This window comes from Dryobates pubescens, chromosome 1, assembly GCF_014839835.1.
Source record: "Dryobates pubescens isolate bDryPub1 chromosome 1, bDryPub1.pri, whole genome shotgun sequence".
NCBI lineage: Eukaryota > Metazoa > Chordata > Aves > Piciformes > Picidae > Dryobates > Dryobates pubescens.
This window is the reverse complement of record NC_071612.1, coordinates 18,696,524-18,715,424: the sequence shown is the minus strand read 5'-3', so window position 1 is coordinate 18,715,424 and position 18,901 is coordinate 18,696,524. Positions and strand designations below refer to the sequence as shown.

The window sequence follows — 18,901 nt, the reverse complement described above, 5'->3', positions numbered from 1 at the left end:
CCCATTTCCTGGGGCATCAGCAGAACAGGCTGTTTCTGCAGACAACTGGAGAGCTCATTCCTGCCTCAACACTGTCCTGGCAGAGTTCTGCTGAAACAACATCTGCAGCTTGTTAATAATCAGTAGGTATGAAATGAGAAGAAGTTTCCAGTAGGATGTGCAATCACTGATACCCTTAGGTGGTGCCCACATGAGCTGTGTTAGAACTTGAGTTTGCTGGACCTGGGAGGATGTTTTCTGAATGGCTGTGGAAGGAGACAGCTCCCTTGCAGAGGTTGTGTAGCCTGTTTCCTGGGTAAATGTAGTGTTTGTCTGAATTCTCAGGCACTTTGTGTCTTTAACCCAAGCTTCCACAACAAATCTCCCTTGTTCAGATCTGTAGGTGATGGTTCAGGGAAGCTACAAATTCCTGGTGCTGTAAGTGGGGGAAGCTGTCATGCTCCCAGTCAGATTTCAGTTTACAATGGAAATGGAAATGAGATGCCAAGTTAGCAAACTGCTAGTGACAACCATCTGCAAGAGCAGCATCCTAGCTTTCAAGCACTAATTGCTTCAGTAATTATTTTAGCCTCTCAAACATTCAGACATTATAATTCTTCACCATTATTTGTACAAGAAGATCAACCTCACTGCTGGGGGAGCCCAGTGTTGTTGAAGGCAAAAGGATATGAATCTTGGACATGTCCTTGGTTACTGTGGCTCTGCTGAACCTTGTTCATTGTAGTGAAATGCTGTTGGCTTCTCTCACTTAAGTTTCCCTGGTTTTTGACTTTGGATCACTGGTGTGGTGTTGGGGTTTTTTCTGTTGAGGGTCAATATTTCTTCACCTTTTTTTTTTGCATGGGACATAATGGGATCATAGCACACTGAAGGTTGGAAGGGACCTTCAGAGATCAGTGACTCCAACCCCCCTGCCAAAAGCAGCATCACCCAGGGCAGGGCACACAGGAATGCATCCAGTAGGGTTTTGAAAGTCTCCAGAGCAGGAGATTCCACAACCTCTCTGGGCAGCCTGCTCCAGGGCTCCAGCACCTTCACACTGAAGAAGTTTCTCCTCATGTTGAGCTGAAACCTTCTCTGTTCCAGTTTGTCTCCACTGTTCCTTGGCTTATTGCTGTGCACCACTGAAAGGAGCCTGGCCACTTACTTGACCCCCACCCCTCAGCTATTGATAGACATTGACCAGATCCCCTCTCAGCCTTCTCTTCTCCAGACTAAACAGCCCCAGGGTTCTTAGTCTCTCTTCACAGGGGAGATGCTCGAGTCCCTTAAGCATCCTCCTGGCTCTTCCTTGGACTCTCTCCAGCAGGTCTCTGTCTCTCTTGAACTGGGGAGCCAGAACTGGACACAGGATTGCAGCTGTGGTCTCAGCAGGGCAGAGTAGAGGGCCAGCAGGCAACCCCTTGCCCTGCTGGCCACACTTTTTTTGCTGCACTCCAGGATCCCATTGGCTCTCTTGGCCACAAGGGCACATTGCTGTCCCATGCAGAACTTGCTGCCCACCAGCACTTTCTCCATGGAGCTGCTTTCCAGCAGGGCAGCTCTAACCTGTCCTGATGTCTGTTATTATTCCTCCCCAGATGCAGGACCCTGCACTTGTCCTTACTGAATTTCATGAGGGAGGTGGTAGAGTCACCATCCCTGGAGGTTTTAAGAGGAGCCTGGCTGAGGCACTTGGTGCCATGGTTTAGTTGATCAGATGGTGTTGGGTGATGGGTTAGACTCAATGATCTCAAAGGTCTTTTCCAACCTGGTTAATTCTATTCTAATATGGATGACATCAGTGCAAGTTTTTGTCAAGCAGTAGTAAGCATTAGGGTGCTTATGTCCTAAAGAAATTCCAGAGTGACAAGGGCTTCAGGCTGCTGGCGAGGTGTCTGTGTTGGTTATGGCCAGCTAAGCAAGCTTATCTTTGTGATCAGTAGTACTGTTCCAAGGGAAGAATGAGGAGGGCTTGGAGGCACTGCTGAGATAAGTAATTCTGCCTCTTCATAGCTGTAGCAGCTTTAAAGCAGTATTAGTAGCTGCAGTTTTACATTGGCTGGAAAGCAATGAAGTCAGCATGGCTGAGGTCCAGTTGTTGCCATGGCTAATGCTGCTCCGACCTTGCAGTGTATCCCTGCAGGGAGCCCGGCCCGGGCACAGCTCCCTCTGTCAAGAGGAGCTCAGTGAGTGCTGAGCAGCTTTACATTGAGGTGCTGCGCTGTGGTTAAGGATGCATGTGTTCCTCCCTACCACAGGGGATGGGGGGGGAAGATCATTGCCATGCTATTTTAGAATGGTGTCAAGAATTTAATTTGCTGCTTAGACTTTTGCTGTCACTTTCTTCTATTTGCTGTAAATGCTCTGTAATTCATCAGATTCATTCCTGCCTCTGAGTCTTGCTCCTTCTAAAACAAGGTAGCAGGTCCAAAAGAAAATCTCTATAGCAGTTGCTAACTGTTTCAGAGCAGCAGCCATGGCCTGTGTGACAGCTGGGAGAGAAACCCAGGAGCAGGTGTTAAGTTCATTCTGGCCCCAGCCTCTTGCCCCTCACCCTTTAGCTGTTGCTGAGCATTGAGCAGATCCTCTCTGGGGCTGCTCTTCTCCAGGCTAAACAGCCCCAGGGCTCTCAGCCTTTCCTCCTCTCAGAGATGCTCCAGGTCCCTTGCCATCTCTGTGGCCTCTGCTGAATGCTCCCAGCAGCTCCTTGTCTCTCTTGAACTGGGGAACCGGGAATTTGATCCAGTACTGCAGATGTGGCCTCACTAGGGCAGAGGAGAAGCAGAGAAACTCCCTTGACCTGATGGCCACTCTCTTCTTAATGCAGTATTGCAGACAGTTTATGCCAGGGCTTGCCATAAAGCTGCAACTTGGCATTCTGAAGCATTAAGCACAGTGCTTCACTTATTACTTATCCACTTGCATTAGATTCCTGACACCCTAATCCCCATTGAGTAGGACCTAATTTTGTGAGGAGCCTCATTGATTTGTCCCACTAAACCAGTGACAGAATTAGGTTTGAGGTGTTTGATGTGTGTGACTTGGGAGGTGATTTGCAATACTACTTGCGTTCAAAGTGCTGTCTGCCTGCCAGGTGGTTGCTGTGTGTCTCTGGAGGAAAAAATAACCTGCACATTTGCATTGATAAACACAAGTGAAGGCTCTTCATTCCTCTCTTCTCTTCACTTCCAGAAGCCTGTACACATCACTCTCTCCAGCCAGAAAAAGAAATGTTTCCTGACCTGCAGTATGGTCAGGCACTGCACCATGACTCAGGATCACAGATCCCAGGATGTTAGGGGTTGGAGGGGACCTCTGGAGATCTTCCAGTCCAACCCCCTGCCAGAGCAGGACCACAGAATCCAGCACAGGTTGCACAGGAACACATCCAGACAGGGCTGGGAAGGCTCCAGAAAAGGAGACTCCACAACCTCTCTGGGCAGCCTGCTCCAGGGCTCTGTGACCCTCACAGTCAAGAAGTTCCTCCTCATGTTGAGGTGGAACCTCCTGTGCTGCAGTTTCCATCCCTTGCCCCTTGTCCTATCCCAGGGGCAGTGAGCAGAGGCTGTCCCTGTCTTTTCCTTCCTGACCCTCAGCTATTGATAGACATTGATCAGATCCCTCTCAGCCTTCTCCTCTCCAGACTAAACAGCCCCAGGGCTCTCAGCCTCTCCTCCCCAGGCAGTGCTGCAGTCCCTTCAGCATCCTTGGAGCCTCCCTTGGACTCTCTCCAGCAGATCCCTGTCCCTCCTGAACTGGGGAGCCCAGAGCTGGATGCAATATCGCAGTCTCTTGTTTGGTTTTGAAGTTGTGATACTTTGATTTTGTTGGATTTGTTTTGTTCCTCTTCCTCCTTGAACATTGAAACTCTGGTACCAGTGGCTTTGGGTTTCTTTCTTGGGGTGTGCTTGATCTTATTCTGGTTGCTTGCCTCTTTGGAACTGACCTTGCTCGCAGCCACGCATGGCTGTGGTGGGCACGCCTCCTGCGGGTGACGACGAGCGTGCTGGAAGCCTTACCCCAGGGTAACCTTCTTGTTCTGTCTGTCTGTGTAGGTACACCAGAATTCATGGCCCCAGAAATGTATGAGGAACACTACGATGAGTCTGTGGACGTCTATGCTTTTGGAATGTGCATGTTGGAAATGGCTACCTCAGAATACCCTTACTCAGAATGCCAGAATGCTGCTCAAATCTACCGGAAAGTAACCTGTGTGAGTAAAGGCCCTTCTGCTCTGGGGGGGGAGGCTTTAAAAGCATTTCCATGAGGGGTCAGTACTGGTGATGGTGAAGTGTGTGCTGGAAGCTGAAGTATCTGAGCTCTGGGTTACACAGACCTGTTGCAGGTTCATTTGTAAGCTTGAGGTTCCACAGCTGGATTGTCTTGGTCCTGTAGTTGCATAAAGTATTTCCAGTAACCTTTGCTGCTCCATCAGCCAAAAATACATCAAACCTGGGCATAATGAGCAGGGCACTGCCTTTGCTCTGGTCTTGCCTCCTAAGCAGGGATTTTTTTCAGAAGCTAGAAGGACTAACTGATATTTATTTATCCAGTAGAGGATGCTTGACTCAGATTTCTAGCAGAGACTTTCTCTCTTAGTATGTCAGAAATTATCTGAAGAGAAGCGAGGTTTAGTTTTGGAGTCAGCCAGAGGAGCTTTGTATCCTCATTTTGAAGCTCTACAAGGTCTGCTAATCCCCAGGCAGGAACCATGGAAGTGGGTTTGCTGCATTTTCAGGTGAGGCTGGACTGGAGCAAAGTCAGTCTAAAAGAATCTCTGCACTAACTAAAGTGCCCTCTCCAGCGTTCTCACCCCAGGTGATGAATGTGGTTGTCTGCAAAAACTGTACTGCAAATGCCTGAGAGAGCTCCTGGGTCTGGTAGATGCTATCAGATTGCAAACCACTGACTGCAGAGCAGCCAGACTTGCCACAGGCTTTGGCAGCTGTGGTCAGATTCTGCTCTTTGGTTAAGTGAAACCAAGGGTTGCAGGAGGCTTTTCTCAGGATGGATTATGTTAACCAGGCTGCTTTGGCTAAGGTTTTCCCAGGTATTCTTTCCATCTGCTTGCTGCAAAGGAAGATTGTGACCTCTTGTCATTTGTAGCTTGGGAAAGCTGCATCTTTCCCAACAGACCCCAACCCAGATTCCTGGTAGTTTAAGTCTCCTTAGAGTGTTGATTTCAACCCATAGCTATGCAGAAACAATTAGAGGTGCAAAGGGCAGCAGAAGCTGCTGCTGCTGGTAGCTTCATGGCAGTTGGAGCAGCTCTGTGGCACTGTGGGGGTGAGAAGAACTTGCTCTGGTGCTTGACCCACTGCAGGCCCCTGTGCTCCACACCCTGGGCTGGCTGGAAGCATCTGCTACAGCTGCTCAGAGGACTGAAGAAGGTTTGATGGTCAATGGAGCTGCTTGCCTGCATCCTTAGGAGGGGGGCTGCCTGTTGTGGAGGGCTGTCGGTGGTGCCGTGTTGCATGGTTCTTCCACTCGCTGCTCCTGCACCACAGTTTTTGTTTGGCACACTGAGCTGTGTGGTCCTTTGGATGTCCTCGAAATGCCATCCTTGTAGGTAGCTTAGGAGACACCTCCTTGGGCTCTAAAGCTTCACCTGGGGACAGCAGGAGGCTCTGGAGCCTTGTCTCCTGAGTGTGATCCTGGTCTGGTAACCCTAGATACTGAATGGCTTCCAGGAGCAGTGTGGGGTGTGCTGCACCTTGGACAGGTGCTGCCTGAGCAGTGCACCTCATTTGTTCATGGAGCTGCCAGCCTGGTTAGCTGGTGTTAAGGTGACTTGGCTGTGTGGGTGCCTTCAGAGCCACAAATAGTAAAGATGTCTTCCACTGCTCCACAGACCCAGAGAAACCTGGGGTGCAACCCTTAGCCATCTGGAGTAATGGTAATGAGGACTCCCTAAGACTCCTAAGCCTCATTTATCACAGATTTATCCAAGATGGCAGAGAGTAATGATTCATCAGAGGGTTCCTAATTAGGTGTTATGTTTCAGTTTGCAGGCTCAGGTAGTCACTCTTTAAAGCAGTGGTGGAAGCCAGAGCCAGCTCATTTTCTGTGGCAGTGACTTCCATAAAGCTCAGGATTGTGTGGTGAATTCTGAGAACTTTGTAAAGCTGGCCTTGATGAGCAACCTTAGGGAGGTGGCAAATAATGCTTGTTGGGAAGGACTGGTGGTGGTGGAGAAGCTGTTGAAAGGTCACTTGGTTACTTCTAAGGAGTGTTTTTGGAACAGAACTGCCTAGCAGGGGAAGCTGAAGCAGAAGGCATCAGGTACAGGCATGGAGGATGTGTTTACTGTGTTCCTCAGATGGACTTGGGGCACTAGCAGCAGAAGCAAAGGCACCAGGATTGCTTAGATGGAGAAATCGTTTCTGTGGCTCCAAGGAAAGGGTTAACTAGCTCCCTGTGCGGAGGAAAAAAGCTCTGTCGAATGCTATGAGCTGCATGAACTGTCAGGCAGGGAGGAGGAGCAGGGGGTGGACCTCTTGGTGACTGTGCCAGAGGGGCAGCAGTGCCCTAGGGTAGATGCTCCGTCCCAGAAGGAACCTCTCTGTGGGCTCAGCAGCTTCTCTGGAGGAGCTGCATCCGCAGAAGCGCTGGCGACAGCAGGGGACCCCACCTCGACCCACGTGAGTGGCCCAGCCGGCGCCACGGGGGCTAAGGGAAGCTGCAGCTGCTGTGGAGGTGCAGGGATGTAGGGAGTGGGGTCCTGAGCCGTTGCCCAGCGGTGAGGTCTGCCCTGTTAGCTGGGTTGGAGATCATTTAGAGCACAAAACCCTTTCAGCTCCCTTCTTGTGGGGGGTCAGGGCTGGTCCCGCAGCAGCCGCTGCTGGTGTGGGGTTTGACTAGGCTGAAACACGGCACAAAAACGGACCCCAGATTGAACCCAAGAGGCTGCACTGGGCTGTCTTTCCAGCCTGAGCTGAGGTTTGGGGCTCTCACTAGAGCAGAAGGTAGCTGTCACCTTCTTGGGTGGAGGGGATCCGTGGTGCAGCGCTCCTCAACGCTGTCACCCATTTCAGCTGGTCAGGTTTTGACCCAGCTGGGCTTTCTTACCCCAGAAATGCAGACACCATTTGTGTGGTTGAACTTGGGAGCCAATGTGATGTGCTGTGCCAGTGCTGTGCCTACCTTCCTGCTGCTTTTATTTTTAAATTATGAACTAAAAGAGCTCATCCTTCCTGCCCTGGGCTCAGCACTGTGGTGGCAGCCACAAGAGGTGCTGATAACATCTGAAGGGGTTGGAGTTGCCTCTGTAGTGCTTGCATCTGGGAAGGGATTGCTTGCTAGTGAAGGCACAGTAGCCACCTTCTTCAGGTAGCCACTCACCTGCCTGGATGATGCTGGGCTGCACACTGCCTGATGCCCAGCACAGCCAGGGTGCCCCTCTGCATTTCCATCATAATGGCTTTGCCACTGGTTTCTACTCTGTGTCCTAGCAGCCTCAAACTCCTGCCTGCTGACAGGATGCTTTCAGACACATCTGAAGTCGTAGCTGTTCAAGTCAGGGCACTGCCAGTCCTTCCTGGTGCAGCAACCAGAACCAGCAGCTTGCTGAGGCATGACTTGGGGTTACTGTGCCATGTGTAAGGTTACTACACCCATTTATTTCAGAGGCCTTCTGCCCTGCCTGGTCATGTTCTCATGGCTGAGCTGCCCCTCCCGTTGTCCACCCTTTAGCTGTATGCAGGGGACAGGCCAGGATAAAGGGGCAGTGGTGTGCCAAGCACACGGAGGGCCTCATTTCTTGGCCAGGTGAGAGGTGTTTGTTCCCTGACATCTCACTCCACACTCTCAGCCTGACTTTATGGTGTGAACTCATGATCAAAGTGGATCTGTAGCCTAAAGAGAAAATACACATTTTTGAAGTAACAGGTCCAAGCCAGGTTTACTGAGGTAAACTTGGAAGTGATTTCCTGGTCAGCACATTTGCCATGACCTTCATAATCCCATTTGTCATGCACAGCTTGATGGGTTTTCCGAGTCAGATATTTGTTGTGTGTGTTTAACCATTCTGCCAGGCGAGTTTGAGGCAGACAATAGTGATGAACCATCAAAGCCTGTGACCTTCCCATGCAGCTCCAGTGCGATGTTGTCTTACTGATGCAGTGCAGAATGTGCAGGGGATGAGCTGTCTCTGCAGGGGGCTCCTGGGGTCCTGGCTGGGTGCAGCACTGTCAAACAGCCCATGTGTTCACAGCATTCTGCTTTGCCTTTTAAGCTTTTGTATTGATTCTCTCCTACAAATGTGTGGAATGTTTTCCTGGCATTCTCAAGGCTACGTGCAGACAGAGCAAATGCTCAGGCTGCAGCACAGCAGCAACAGGTATGTGATGTCAGGAGACTTTGTGTACTTCAGATGTCTTCAAAGATCTGCAGATAATCTGCCTGGATTAGCATTAGGCTCGAGTGCCGTTGTGGAGTGGAACAGAGGTGGTTTATAATTGCACACAGGGGTCTCACTGCTGAATGTTGTGGAACAAACTCCTGACAAAACTGAGACCTTCACCTTCGATGTGCTGACTTTGGAGAGGGTGGGGTAGGGTGGGATTTCAGCTGGAAATGTGAGGTCAGCTCCTCTGGAAGAAGATGGGTTTTTGTTGGGTTTTGTTTTAAATTTTCTAGGAACTACATAAGTCAAGAGACTGCTTTCAGGTAGAAGGTGGAGTTTGAGTCCCAAGTGGACTGTATCTAGACTAGGAAGTCACCTTCTAGGGAAAAGGAAAGCCTCCAGGAACATTGCTGGCTGCTGTGGGTCAGGCTGGAGGGTGGCTTGTCTGCCATACATACCATGACATGGCACTGCCTCCTAGAGTGCTCTGCTAGTGGCAAAATGACAAGCAGCTGCTTTTAGACCTTTGAGAAACAGCCTTCACAGTTTTGCCCCCAGCATGGAGGTCCTGTCTGTGCCTGGCTGTAGACTCCACTGCCTTGTTCCGGAGTGTGATGTATTTTGGATCTTAGTGCTTCAGAAGGAATGCGAGGAGGTGAAGTGGTGGTGAGGGATTCAAGGCAAATCTTCCTGCTTGAGACAGAGAAAGTCTCAAAAGGGAAGTTATTTGGTTTTGGATTGTATATAGCATTTAAAGAATTAGTGTGAAAACATCCCTAAGCACCTCGTTTCAACAGCTGGCCCTGCCTTTCGGATCCAGTGGTATGGGACTGGCTTTTGTTTACCAGGCAGCTGTACAGTTTCCACCCTGTGGTGGATGATTCCCTAGCTAATATACTCTGAGTTTTGGTGCCATGTTTCCTTGGGAGTGCTCAGGAAAGACAGATGGCTTCTGTATGAATGAATGAGATGAGTCCTTTGGTGGCAAATGGGTACTCCATAAACCCCTTCTATTGTCTGGAGGCTTGTAAAGCAGCAGGGCACAGCGCTGTAGGGAGGGCTTGCAGCATTACAGTAAGGTGGCCTTGGAGGTTGTAATGAAGGGTGAGGAGCAGAGGAATGCTGTGGCATATGGGCACTGGGGAGACACTTTGGCAAAGCAGCTCTGTTCAGTACTGCACAGAGCATATTTTGTCCTTGTTTGGTTTAGTCATCTGTTCCTAGCTTAGCTGTTCAGTAGGTTAATACAATAGATGTTGAGAGAGGAGTCAGTGCTCTTTCCAAAGGTGGTGAAAGGGAAATGGTGTTGGGAGGAGTTGCTGACTTTTTGTGTGGAAGAAATGTGTGAGGTCAAAAGTCTGGGATCAGTTACCAGGGATCTGCCAAAGGACCATTTTCAAGCAAACCTCATTTCTAGATGCCCAGCATGTGCTGCCCTGCTCCATCCTACTCATGTCAGCATTCAAGCTGAGCCACGTAGCTGAAGAGTGTGTGTGAGTCTGGGGAAGAAAGCGACACAGAGAGCTGCTGTGCCTTGTGCCATTTGTGTCTCTGGTCCCTGCAGCTGGAGCTGTGCTCCCCATCAAGGGCTCAGCAGTTGTATAAAGCAGTTGGCAGGCTCCCTTGGCTGTGTCAATGCACAGGCACTGTATTCCTCCAAGCTGCTGAGAACTCTTTGGGCAGTGTGGTCACAGCTGACTCGAGTGCTTGGCTGGGGGGAAGGTTCTTGGTGTGTTTTGGGGTGGTTGTTTTGTTTGCCTGGGAGATTTTTTTTTTTCAGTTAGATTAGCATTGGTGCACATCTGAGGATGCTTCTCAGTACACATGCTCAGCACAACTTATACAGCAGATGATGGTCAAAAGTACCTTTGCACCTGAGCAGTGTAACTACAGTGGGAGGCAATACCTTCCTTAGCAGACATGGAGGGTTTTTAACATGTAGTAGGTATTTGTCCTATTGCTTTGCATTGTGAATTACCAAAGAGTTCTTCAACCTCTGCTCCCAGTAAGCTCCTGTAGCTTTAGGCTGTACCAGAGTGTAGAGGAGTCTTGCTAAAAGTGTACTAGTTAGTTTTCTTTCACTTCTAGTTCAGGTGTCAGAGCTCTCCTCAGAAGCACAGAGGTGTGCTTGTCACAGAGTCATTCAAGCTGGAAAAGACCCTGAAGATCATCGGGTCCAGCTATTAGCCCTGCTCTACCAAGCTCACCACTAAACCATATCCCCAAGCACCACATCTAAATGACCTTTAAAAACACCCAGGGATGGTGAGTCCACCACCTCCCTGGGCAGCCTGTGCCAGTGTGTGATCACTCTTTCAGTGAAAACATTTTTCCTGTGTCCAGCCTCACCCTGCCCTGGTGCAGCTTGTGGCCATTCCCTGTCGTTCTATCACTGTGAGAGGAGACCAGCACCAGCCTCTCTCTGTCCTTTCAGGTAGTTGCAGAGGGCACTAAGGTCTCTCCTCTATCAAAATAAACAGTCCCCTCAACTGCTCTTCATCAGCCTCATTCTGGAGGCCCTTCACCAGCTTAGCTGCTCATCTTTGCATCTCAGTGCCCTTGTTTGAGGTGCCCGAAGCTGAACCCTGCGCTGGCTTGGAGCACGCCATGCTCTGGCAGGCCAGGCACTCCCTGTCACTTCGACGTGTTCTTCTAAAACACAAAACTTGAACCCTTGTCTCATCAGTAAGATTTAGGTTTGCTTAAGCAAATAATTCTTTTTAGTGGGTCACAGCCAGCCACGTGAGCAGATTATTTTGTTTTGTTCCCACCAGAAGGGATTTTTCGCCCCCCCCCCTGAATCTCAGCAGCTTTCTGCAGAGGCAAAACCAAGCAGCTGAGCCTTTGTGGGCTTGTTCCATCCTGGCATTTATCCTTTCCCCCCAGCATTTATGAATCACACATTTAACTCTGGAGTTTTAACACAAAAAGGGAGTGATTAACCTGAAATAAATGAATGCATCAGTTCAAGCTGAAGGTGGAATCTGAGGCTTGAGTGGCAACATGGAGTTACAGAAGTGTCCTCTGATGGTGTAGGATATACAGAAAGTCTCTGAGAGGTGCCAGCTGACATTGAAATTCACCCGTCAAATTTATTCTGAAGACTGAATTTGGTGAAATACTTGCAGACACTTTCTGAAGTACATCTTTTAGCCTGGAGAAGAGGAGACTGAGGGGTGACCTTATTACTCTCTACAACTACCTGAAGGGAGGTTGTAGACAGACGGATGTTGGTCTCTTCTCCCAGGCGGCCAGTACCAGAACAAGAGGACACAGTCTCAGGCTGCTCCAGGGGAGGTTCAGGCTGGATGTTAGGAAAAAGTTCTATACAGGAAGAGTGATTGCCCATTGGAATGGGCTGCCTGGGGAGGTGGTGGAGTCACCATCACTGGAGGTTTTCAGGAGAAGACTTGATGGGGTGCTTGGTGCCGTGGGTTAGTTGCTTGGGTGTATTGGATTGGTTGATGGGTTGGACGCGATGATCTTGAAGGTCTCTTCCAACCTGGTTTATTCTATGTATGTATGTATGTTTTTTTTTATCTTTTATCTTGTGGTGTGTTGAAATTGCCCCCAACAAATGGGAGAATTCCCCCCAAAATAAATCACCAGACTAGGTCAGCAGGTTTGGAAGCAGGATGAAGCTGTATTTACAGGGCAAGCAGAAATCCAGGTATATAAACTGCAGTGAATATGTACTCTCTATATATGCATAGATATTTACAGTTTAGAAACAAGACAAGGACCCCCTTGAATTGTTCCCAGACTCCTCTGGAGGATCCAGGGGGCTGCTCGCGACCTCCCCTCTCCCCCTTCCTCCCATCCCCTTCTCAATACCTCCCGGACACAACACACCAGCAACAGGTCAGGAAAGAGCTAAGGGAGCAGTGTGAAAGCAGAGGTCGCAGAGAGGAGTGAAAAGAGAGAGAAACGTTTCTGGAGCTAGCTTTTATCCTCATTAGCAAACCAATAGGATTATATAGACCTAGCATCCCTGATCTTTTGTATCCAATGGCCAGTTTTATTTACCTTGTACTCAAAGATCTCCAGAAAGTTCCTATTCTTTGTTTGTAGTTAGGACAAGAAGCTAAGGCACTTAGCTTTAAAACTCTAACATAACCCATGGCAGCATCAGGTGAGGCCTCCCTGTCTCCCACTGCTTGAGCCACTGTTTACTGCTCTGTCAGGGTGGAACTTTGAGTGGAGCTAAATGTCCACATTCTTTTTCAGTTCTGTACTTAATCACATGTTCTCTTTTAGGTAAAGGAATCCTGCTTTCTATTACCTCTGCTTCTTGATTTAACTGGGAATTCTAAGTTCTTTAGAAAACAGGATCCCCCTGCAGGATCCTGAATTCCCTTTGTCAGATTTTGATCCACACACATCTTGGTTTAGTAGCTGCAGCTGTTACATGGGTTTAAAAAGGAACCATGTTTGAGCTGGTTTTAATTTTCATTATTGATTTTTATTTGATATTTAAAATTATTATTTTATCACCAATAAAAAGGGTAAATTCTTGCTTTGCCACTCTTTTCACTGATAGAATCATCATAGAGTCACAGGATGGCTCAGGTTGGAAGAGACCCCAGAGATCATCTGTTCCAATCTCCCCACCAAGGGCAAGGACACCTCTCAGCTAGACTCGGCTGCTCAAGGCCTCATCCAATCTGGCCTTGAACACCACCAGGCAGGAGGCATCCACAGCCTCCCTGGGCAGCCTGTGCCAGAGTCACACCACCCTCCTACTGAAGAACTTTTTCCTCAGCTCCAGTCTAACCCTGCTCTGCCTTAGCTTCAAACCATTCCCCCTTGTCCTGTCTCTAGACACCCTCAGGAAAAGTCCCTCTGCAGCCTTTCTGTGGGATCCTCCCTTCAGGTATTGGCAGGCAGCTCTAAGGTCCCCCTGGAGCCTTCTCCTCTGCAGGCTGAACACCCCCAGCTCTCCCAGCCTGTGCTCACAGCAGAGCTGCTCCAGGTCATCTTTGTGGCCGCCTCTGAACTCTCTCCAGCAGCTCTGTGTCCTCCTGCTGGGGACACCAGAGCTGGAGGCAGGATTGGAGGTGAGGTCTGAGCAGAGCCAAGGGGCAGAATCCCCTCTCCTGCCCTGCTGCCTACCCTGCTCTGGCTGCAGCCCAACTGCATGAAAAGGACTCACAGGAGATATTCTGCTAAGCGAATGGAATGTGGCAGCAGCCTTACGGGTGCTGGGCATCTCTTAGCTGCTCCTGTGGCACTGACAAGGGGAGAGGTATGGTGGCCACCATGACAGCTGCTCCTGAGGGAACATCCCATCCTGCCTGTCTGGCACCAGGAGAAATTGTCAGCCTGGGCTGCGCAGGTGCAAAGCTGCAGGTGTGTGGTGACTGCCCCCAGTGCTCTGGAGGTCTGCTCTCGGTGTGCCTGGTGCCAGTGACGGCAGGGTGAGCTAATATCTGATCTCTTTGGTAGCCTGAGAACTTGCATACTTGCCTCCTGCACTCTCTCCTGCTGTTGGTAGGGTGGATGTGAGTGCAATTAAGGGGCTGCATGCCCTGAGGGGCATCATGCTGAGTGAAGATCTTGTTCCTGAAACATTAGAAGGTAGGGACAGATGACCTGCAAGGGTGTGTGTCTGTTTGTGTGTGTGGTGTGTGTGTTTCCTTTAGAGTCTTTCATCTTCTTCAGACAACCCCATCCAACCAACAGAAGGGCAAAACAGCTCCTCCTGTGCCCACACTGAGCTCCCAGGGTGGAGAACTGGGTTCTGCTTCTTGTGTTTTCTCCTTGAAAGGCTGTGCTCAGGGTTGGCTGTTCCAAGTCTGGAGCTGCAGACTATTCTCAGCAAAACTGCCAACGTGTGACAGATTGAACTTGATTTACAGATTGATTTGTAAGTGGCACCTGCTCTGCCACTCCTTCCTGCTGAGATTCTAACATTGTGCTGGGCAAGTGCTAGAACAGCAAAGAGCTGCTGGCATTATTCTCCTGCTCCCTGCTTGGTTTGGGTTTTTTTGGGGAGGAGCAGGGGTCTTGGGGTTGTAGAAATGGAAAAGACTTTGTGGGAAAGTGGAATATGGATTATTGTAAGGTAATTATGAGTGATTCTTGAAACTGGCTATCTGAAAAAAAGAGAGTGGTGATTGCTCTGTGTTTAGTGTCTTGAGAGGCAGAAAACAGAAAGGGAATAATTTCAGAAAAGAGTTGTTTTGAAAATTTTGCATTGCCTGCTTCAGAGTCCACAGGATCTAAAGGTAAGATTGGCAGAGATTGCCCTGTGCATGGCTCAGGTCATGTACCCAGCTAGTGTGGTCATTCTGAAGTGCAGTGGTACTTGGAAATACGCTGTTCCCACAGCTTCAGTTCAATTTTGCATCGAGACTAACAACTTCAGAGTGTGGGGAATTGACTGTGAAATGGCCTTAGCTGAGAGGCCTAATGTTGTTATTTCTCAAACTAAGTTGTTTTTCTCTATCCTTTTCAGGGTATAAAGCCAGCAAGCTTTGAGAAAGTAACTGATCCTGAAATCAAGGAGATAATTGGGGAGTGCATTTGCAAAAATAAAGAAGAAAGGTTTGTTTCAAGTATCAAGCTTTGTATTAAATAAGGTGTATGCAGGGATTTCAAAGCTGTCTGTGGAGTTTTGCTCTGGCCTCTGGGTCTCCTCTGTGCAGGAAAAAACGCAGGAGGAGAATAAATATCCCTGCTCTCCTGCCGTGTAAAGTCAAGGTAGAATCACAGAATTGTCAGTGTTGGAAGGGGCCTCAAGGATCATCCAGTTCCAACCCCCCTGCCATGGGCAGGGACACGGAATCACAGAATCGCCCAGGTTGGAAGAGACCTCCAAGATCATCAAGTCCAACAGATCACCCAACCCTAACTAATCAACCAGACCATGGCACTGAGTGCCTCATTCAGACATTGACCCCACCCCCTCCCTGGGCAGCACATCCCAAGGGCAATCTCCCTGTCTGTGAAGAACTTCTGTCTAAGATCAAACCTAAACTTCCCCCTGCACAGCTTGAGACTGTGTCTTCCTGTTCTGGTGCTCGGTGCCTGGGAGAAGAGACCAACCCCCACCTGGCTACAACCTCCCTTCACACCTCACACTGGATCAGGCTGCTCACAGCCACATCCAACTTGGCCTTAAAAACCTCCAGGGATTAGGCTTCCACCACCTCCCTGAGCAACCTGTACCAGTGTCTCACCACCTTCATGGGGAAGAACTTCTGACATCCAATCTGAATCTACCCCCTTCTAGGTTTTTTTCTTCATTCCCCCCAGTCCCATCCCTCCCTGACGCCCTCAAAAGTCCCTCTCCAGCTTTCTTGTAGCCCCCTTCAGGTACTGGAAGGCCACAATAAGGTCTCCACAGAGCCTTCCCTTCTCTAAACTGAACAACTCCAACTCTCATAGGAGAGGTGCCCCAGCTAACTGCATTTGTGCTGATGTTGTGCCTCTCAAGTTCTCAGCTTCAAAGAACAAGGTCAGAAAGCATCCACCTCTGCATATGGAGACAAACTCCACCTTGTTTCCAGCTTTGGTTTTAAAACCTAATCCTCTTAGGCTGGCCTAAAGGAACGTGTCTGCAGTCCAGTATCTCACAGTTTTCACAAATACAGCTTTTAGGAACCTAAACTGACTACCTCTAGGGAACCTCTTTTTTAAGTGGGGTTTAAACTGAGATACTCAATGAAAGTTGAGCAAAGCCATAGTTTTGTACAGGCCTATGAACATTGCTGGAGCTTTGTAGAATGGGCAGCAGTCCTCAGTGGCGGGGGCAATGCCATCGCTTCTTGCTGAGAACACTGATTTGTTATGGCTCAACACCAAGCATACAGGAAATGTTTGTGCCTCTGACAGCAGTTTCTTGTCACAAAACTCTTTGAAATTGCTCAAAGACTTGCAGTATTTGAATATTCTTTCTATCTGTTGCAGATATGAAATTAAAGATTTATTAAGCCATGCCTTTTTTGCTGAAGATACTGGGGTAAGAGTGGAACTAGCTGAAGAAGACCATGGTAGGAAATCCTCTATTGCCTTAAGACTCTGGGTAGAAGATCCTAAGAAACTGAAAGGAAAACCCAAAGATAATGGAGCCATTGAGTTTACTTTTGACCTGGAGAAGGAAACTCCTGATGATGTTGCACAAGAAATGGTAAAATACACTTCTCCTGACAAAAATGGGTGTAGCTATATCTCTCTATGTATGTATCTGTGGTGCACAAATCTGTAGATGTAGTGCACAGATCTCAAAGGACAGCAGAAAGGAGTCTGGTAAAATAACACCCACTGAACCCATTCCAGGTGTCTAGTTTAAGCAGTTTGCATGGCTCTTAGTAGTGTGCATGAAAGGGCTGACTGTGGCAGAGCTAAACACTGACAGATGTTGCTTACCGGGTATGAAAGCAGCTGGGTGAGTTGCATTTCAAAGAGCTCAGGGCCCACAGAGGTTCTGTTGGCTGATGAGTGTTTAAATTTGTTTGGGATTGGCTTAGTTTCAGACAGCATCTTGAAATAAGTGAGAGGAGTTCAAAAGTTCAACGATAAAATATTCTGCACTGAGTTCCTCAAAACGCTGCTTTCCATCCTTTCTGTTGGTGATAGACGAGGACAGCCTATGGCCAGCACTCTATCACCAACCAGGAATGGCAGCTGGAGTCAAGGCCACTGCACAACTCTGGATTTTTCAACAGCTAAATTTAATGTGGAGCATCTCTGCCTCCTCATAACTTGAGGGATTTTGTTAGGCTATTTTGTTTCCCAGTTTCACTCTATAACCCTTGAGCTCGTATTTTAATGTCTCTGCTGCAGTTGTTTAGGTTTTCAAATGTCACGGAGACACAGAATCAGTCAGCACTGAGTCAAGGGCTTGGATTTTCTTGTGCTTGCAGAAATGTCCCTATTATAATCTAGATCCCAAGGGATCCCATTCAATGATGTTGTCATCACCATTCCTGCTCTGCTTAGGAGGCACTCACTCTGGCAATGTTGCCTTACTGTGCTTGGGCTTCCACCATAGACCAAATTTAGGGGGAGAAATTCAGGCTCCTCTGTCGTCTTGTTAGTTTGCAGCAGGTCCAGATTTTTGGGGGCCATGTACTGAATTAGAGTTCATGTAACTGGCAGATGGCTCTGGTACAGTTAATTGCTCTCATATTTTGCATATAAGTATTTATGGAAGCAATTGGAGTTCTGCAGTTCTGTGGCTTCCTCTCGCCCTGTAGCTGTGGTATTTGGGTTGAAAAAGGAAATAATTTGCATCAAAAATGTATTTGAAAGGATAACCCCCAAGCTCCTGTGATACTGCAACCTTTCCTTAATAGTGCTTAAACCCTGTGTTTTGCTGTCACGTTAACAATTCCTGAAGTGGTTGTTCATGAAATGCTTTGGAAGCTGGGGTTGTTGTGGGGGTGGGCAGAGGCAGGCATTTATTTCCAAGTGTCTTTTTCTAGCCTTTATGAGGTGTGGAATGCCAAAGCCTTGATGTGCTTCCATCCATTTGGGTCACTTTGTATGTGTGAGAGTGCAGGAGCCCTTCTGAGCACAGGGAGTTTTTATCATCACTGATGGGTTTTCAGGAGTCAGCCATTGCAGCCTGTCCAAATGGTGTGGGCAGAAGCAACTTGAAACATTCTGGAAGGTTTGTAATTTAAAGTCACCTTTCACAGCTGTAAAAACAGCATGTCTTCATTAGGCTTGAACCATTCAGAGATTCATAGCATACAAGGTTGGAAGGGACCTCAAGGGTCATCCAGTCTAACCTCAGCGGCTAAGAACAGAGTTGAAAGGAGCTGGCCCAGCACCCTGGCAAGCTGGGCCTTGAAACTGCCTCGTGTAGGGGAGTCCACCACCTGCCTTGGGAGTTTATTCCAATGTTTGATAGTTTGAATGGTGAAAAAAATTTCTCAGGTATCAAGTCCAAATCTCACCAGCTGTAGAAATAAGAATTGTTTGATGAAAAACTAGTTAATGTGGCTGGTTTTCAGAGCCTTCCCGTCGAGCTCTGTCTTGGAGAATCGACTGGGCCACATTAGTGAACACCATGCAAAGTTCTCTGGACCTGTGTGGTGGTTCTCTGGAGTAACTCCCTTCTGCTGTCAGCATGTGCTGGATCATCAGTTCAGGAATGTCAGTGAGGTCTGAGGGCACAGGCAGTGGAAAATACCCATATCCATCTGCAGCTGTATTTTAAGCTGCTTTGCACCTATTAATTTTGAACAGCCAAAATCTAAGTTGTCACAGGCTGGTGTTTGGGCAAGAGCAAAGAAGGAAAACCTCTAGAATTCCTCCCTGTACAGAAGGGCTTCCCAATCCATAGAGTATGCATGTTAAGAAGGTAGGGTGAGCAAACAAATCTCTGCTAGGTCATTCTTAGTAATAAAACTCATCCCCTGCACTGCAGGAGATTATGCAAACCAGCAGCACAAAGATGAATTTTCATTTTATCTGTGGAGCCAGGGAACTGGAGAAGGCCAAGATCCCCTTTGCAGTCAGATGTGACCAGTCTTCATTTGACTCCATGATAGGCTGCTGCTTGATAAAAGTCAATCAATACTGACTGGCTTTAGCAATTAAGAGAAGTTAATTTGAGATGAAGTT

The 18,901-nt window shown here is 48.4% G+C and overlaps 1 protein-coding gene across 1 annotated transcript in view; it reads left to right on the top strand.

Annotated features, from left to right (window-relative positions):
* The window catches only part of WNK2 (WNK lysine deficient protein kinase 2), a 125,933-nt gene that overhangs the window by 51,446 nt on the left and 55,586 nt on the right, over positions 1–18,901 (top strand). Inside the window, exons 5-7 of the mRNA XM_054162111.1 lie at positions 4,038–4,195; positions 14,784–14,872; positions 16,238–16,457. Coding sequence (XP_054018086.1) covers positions 4,038–4,195; positions 14,784–14,872; positions 16,238–16,457 — 467 coding nt within the window. The remainder of the gene's footprint in view (positions 1–4,037; positions 4,196–14,783; positions 14,873–16,237; positions 16,458–18,901) is intronic.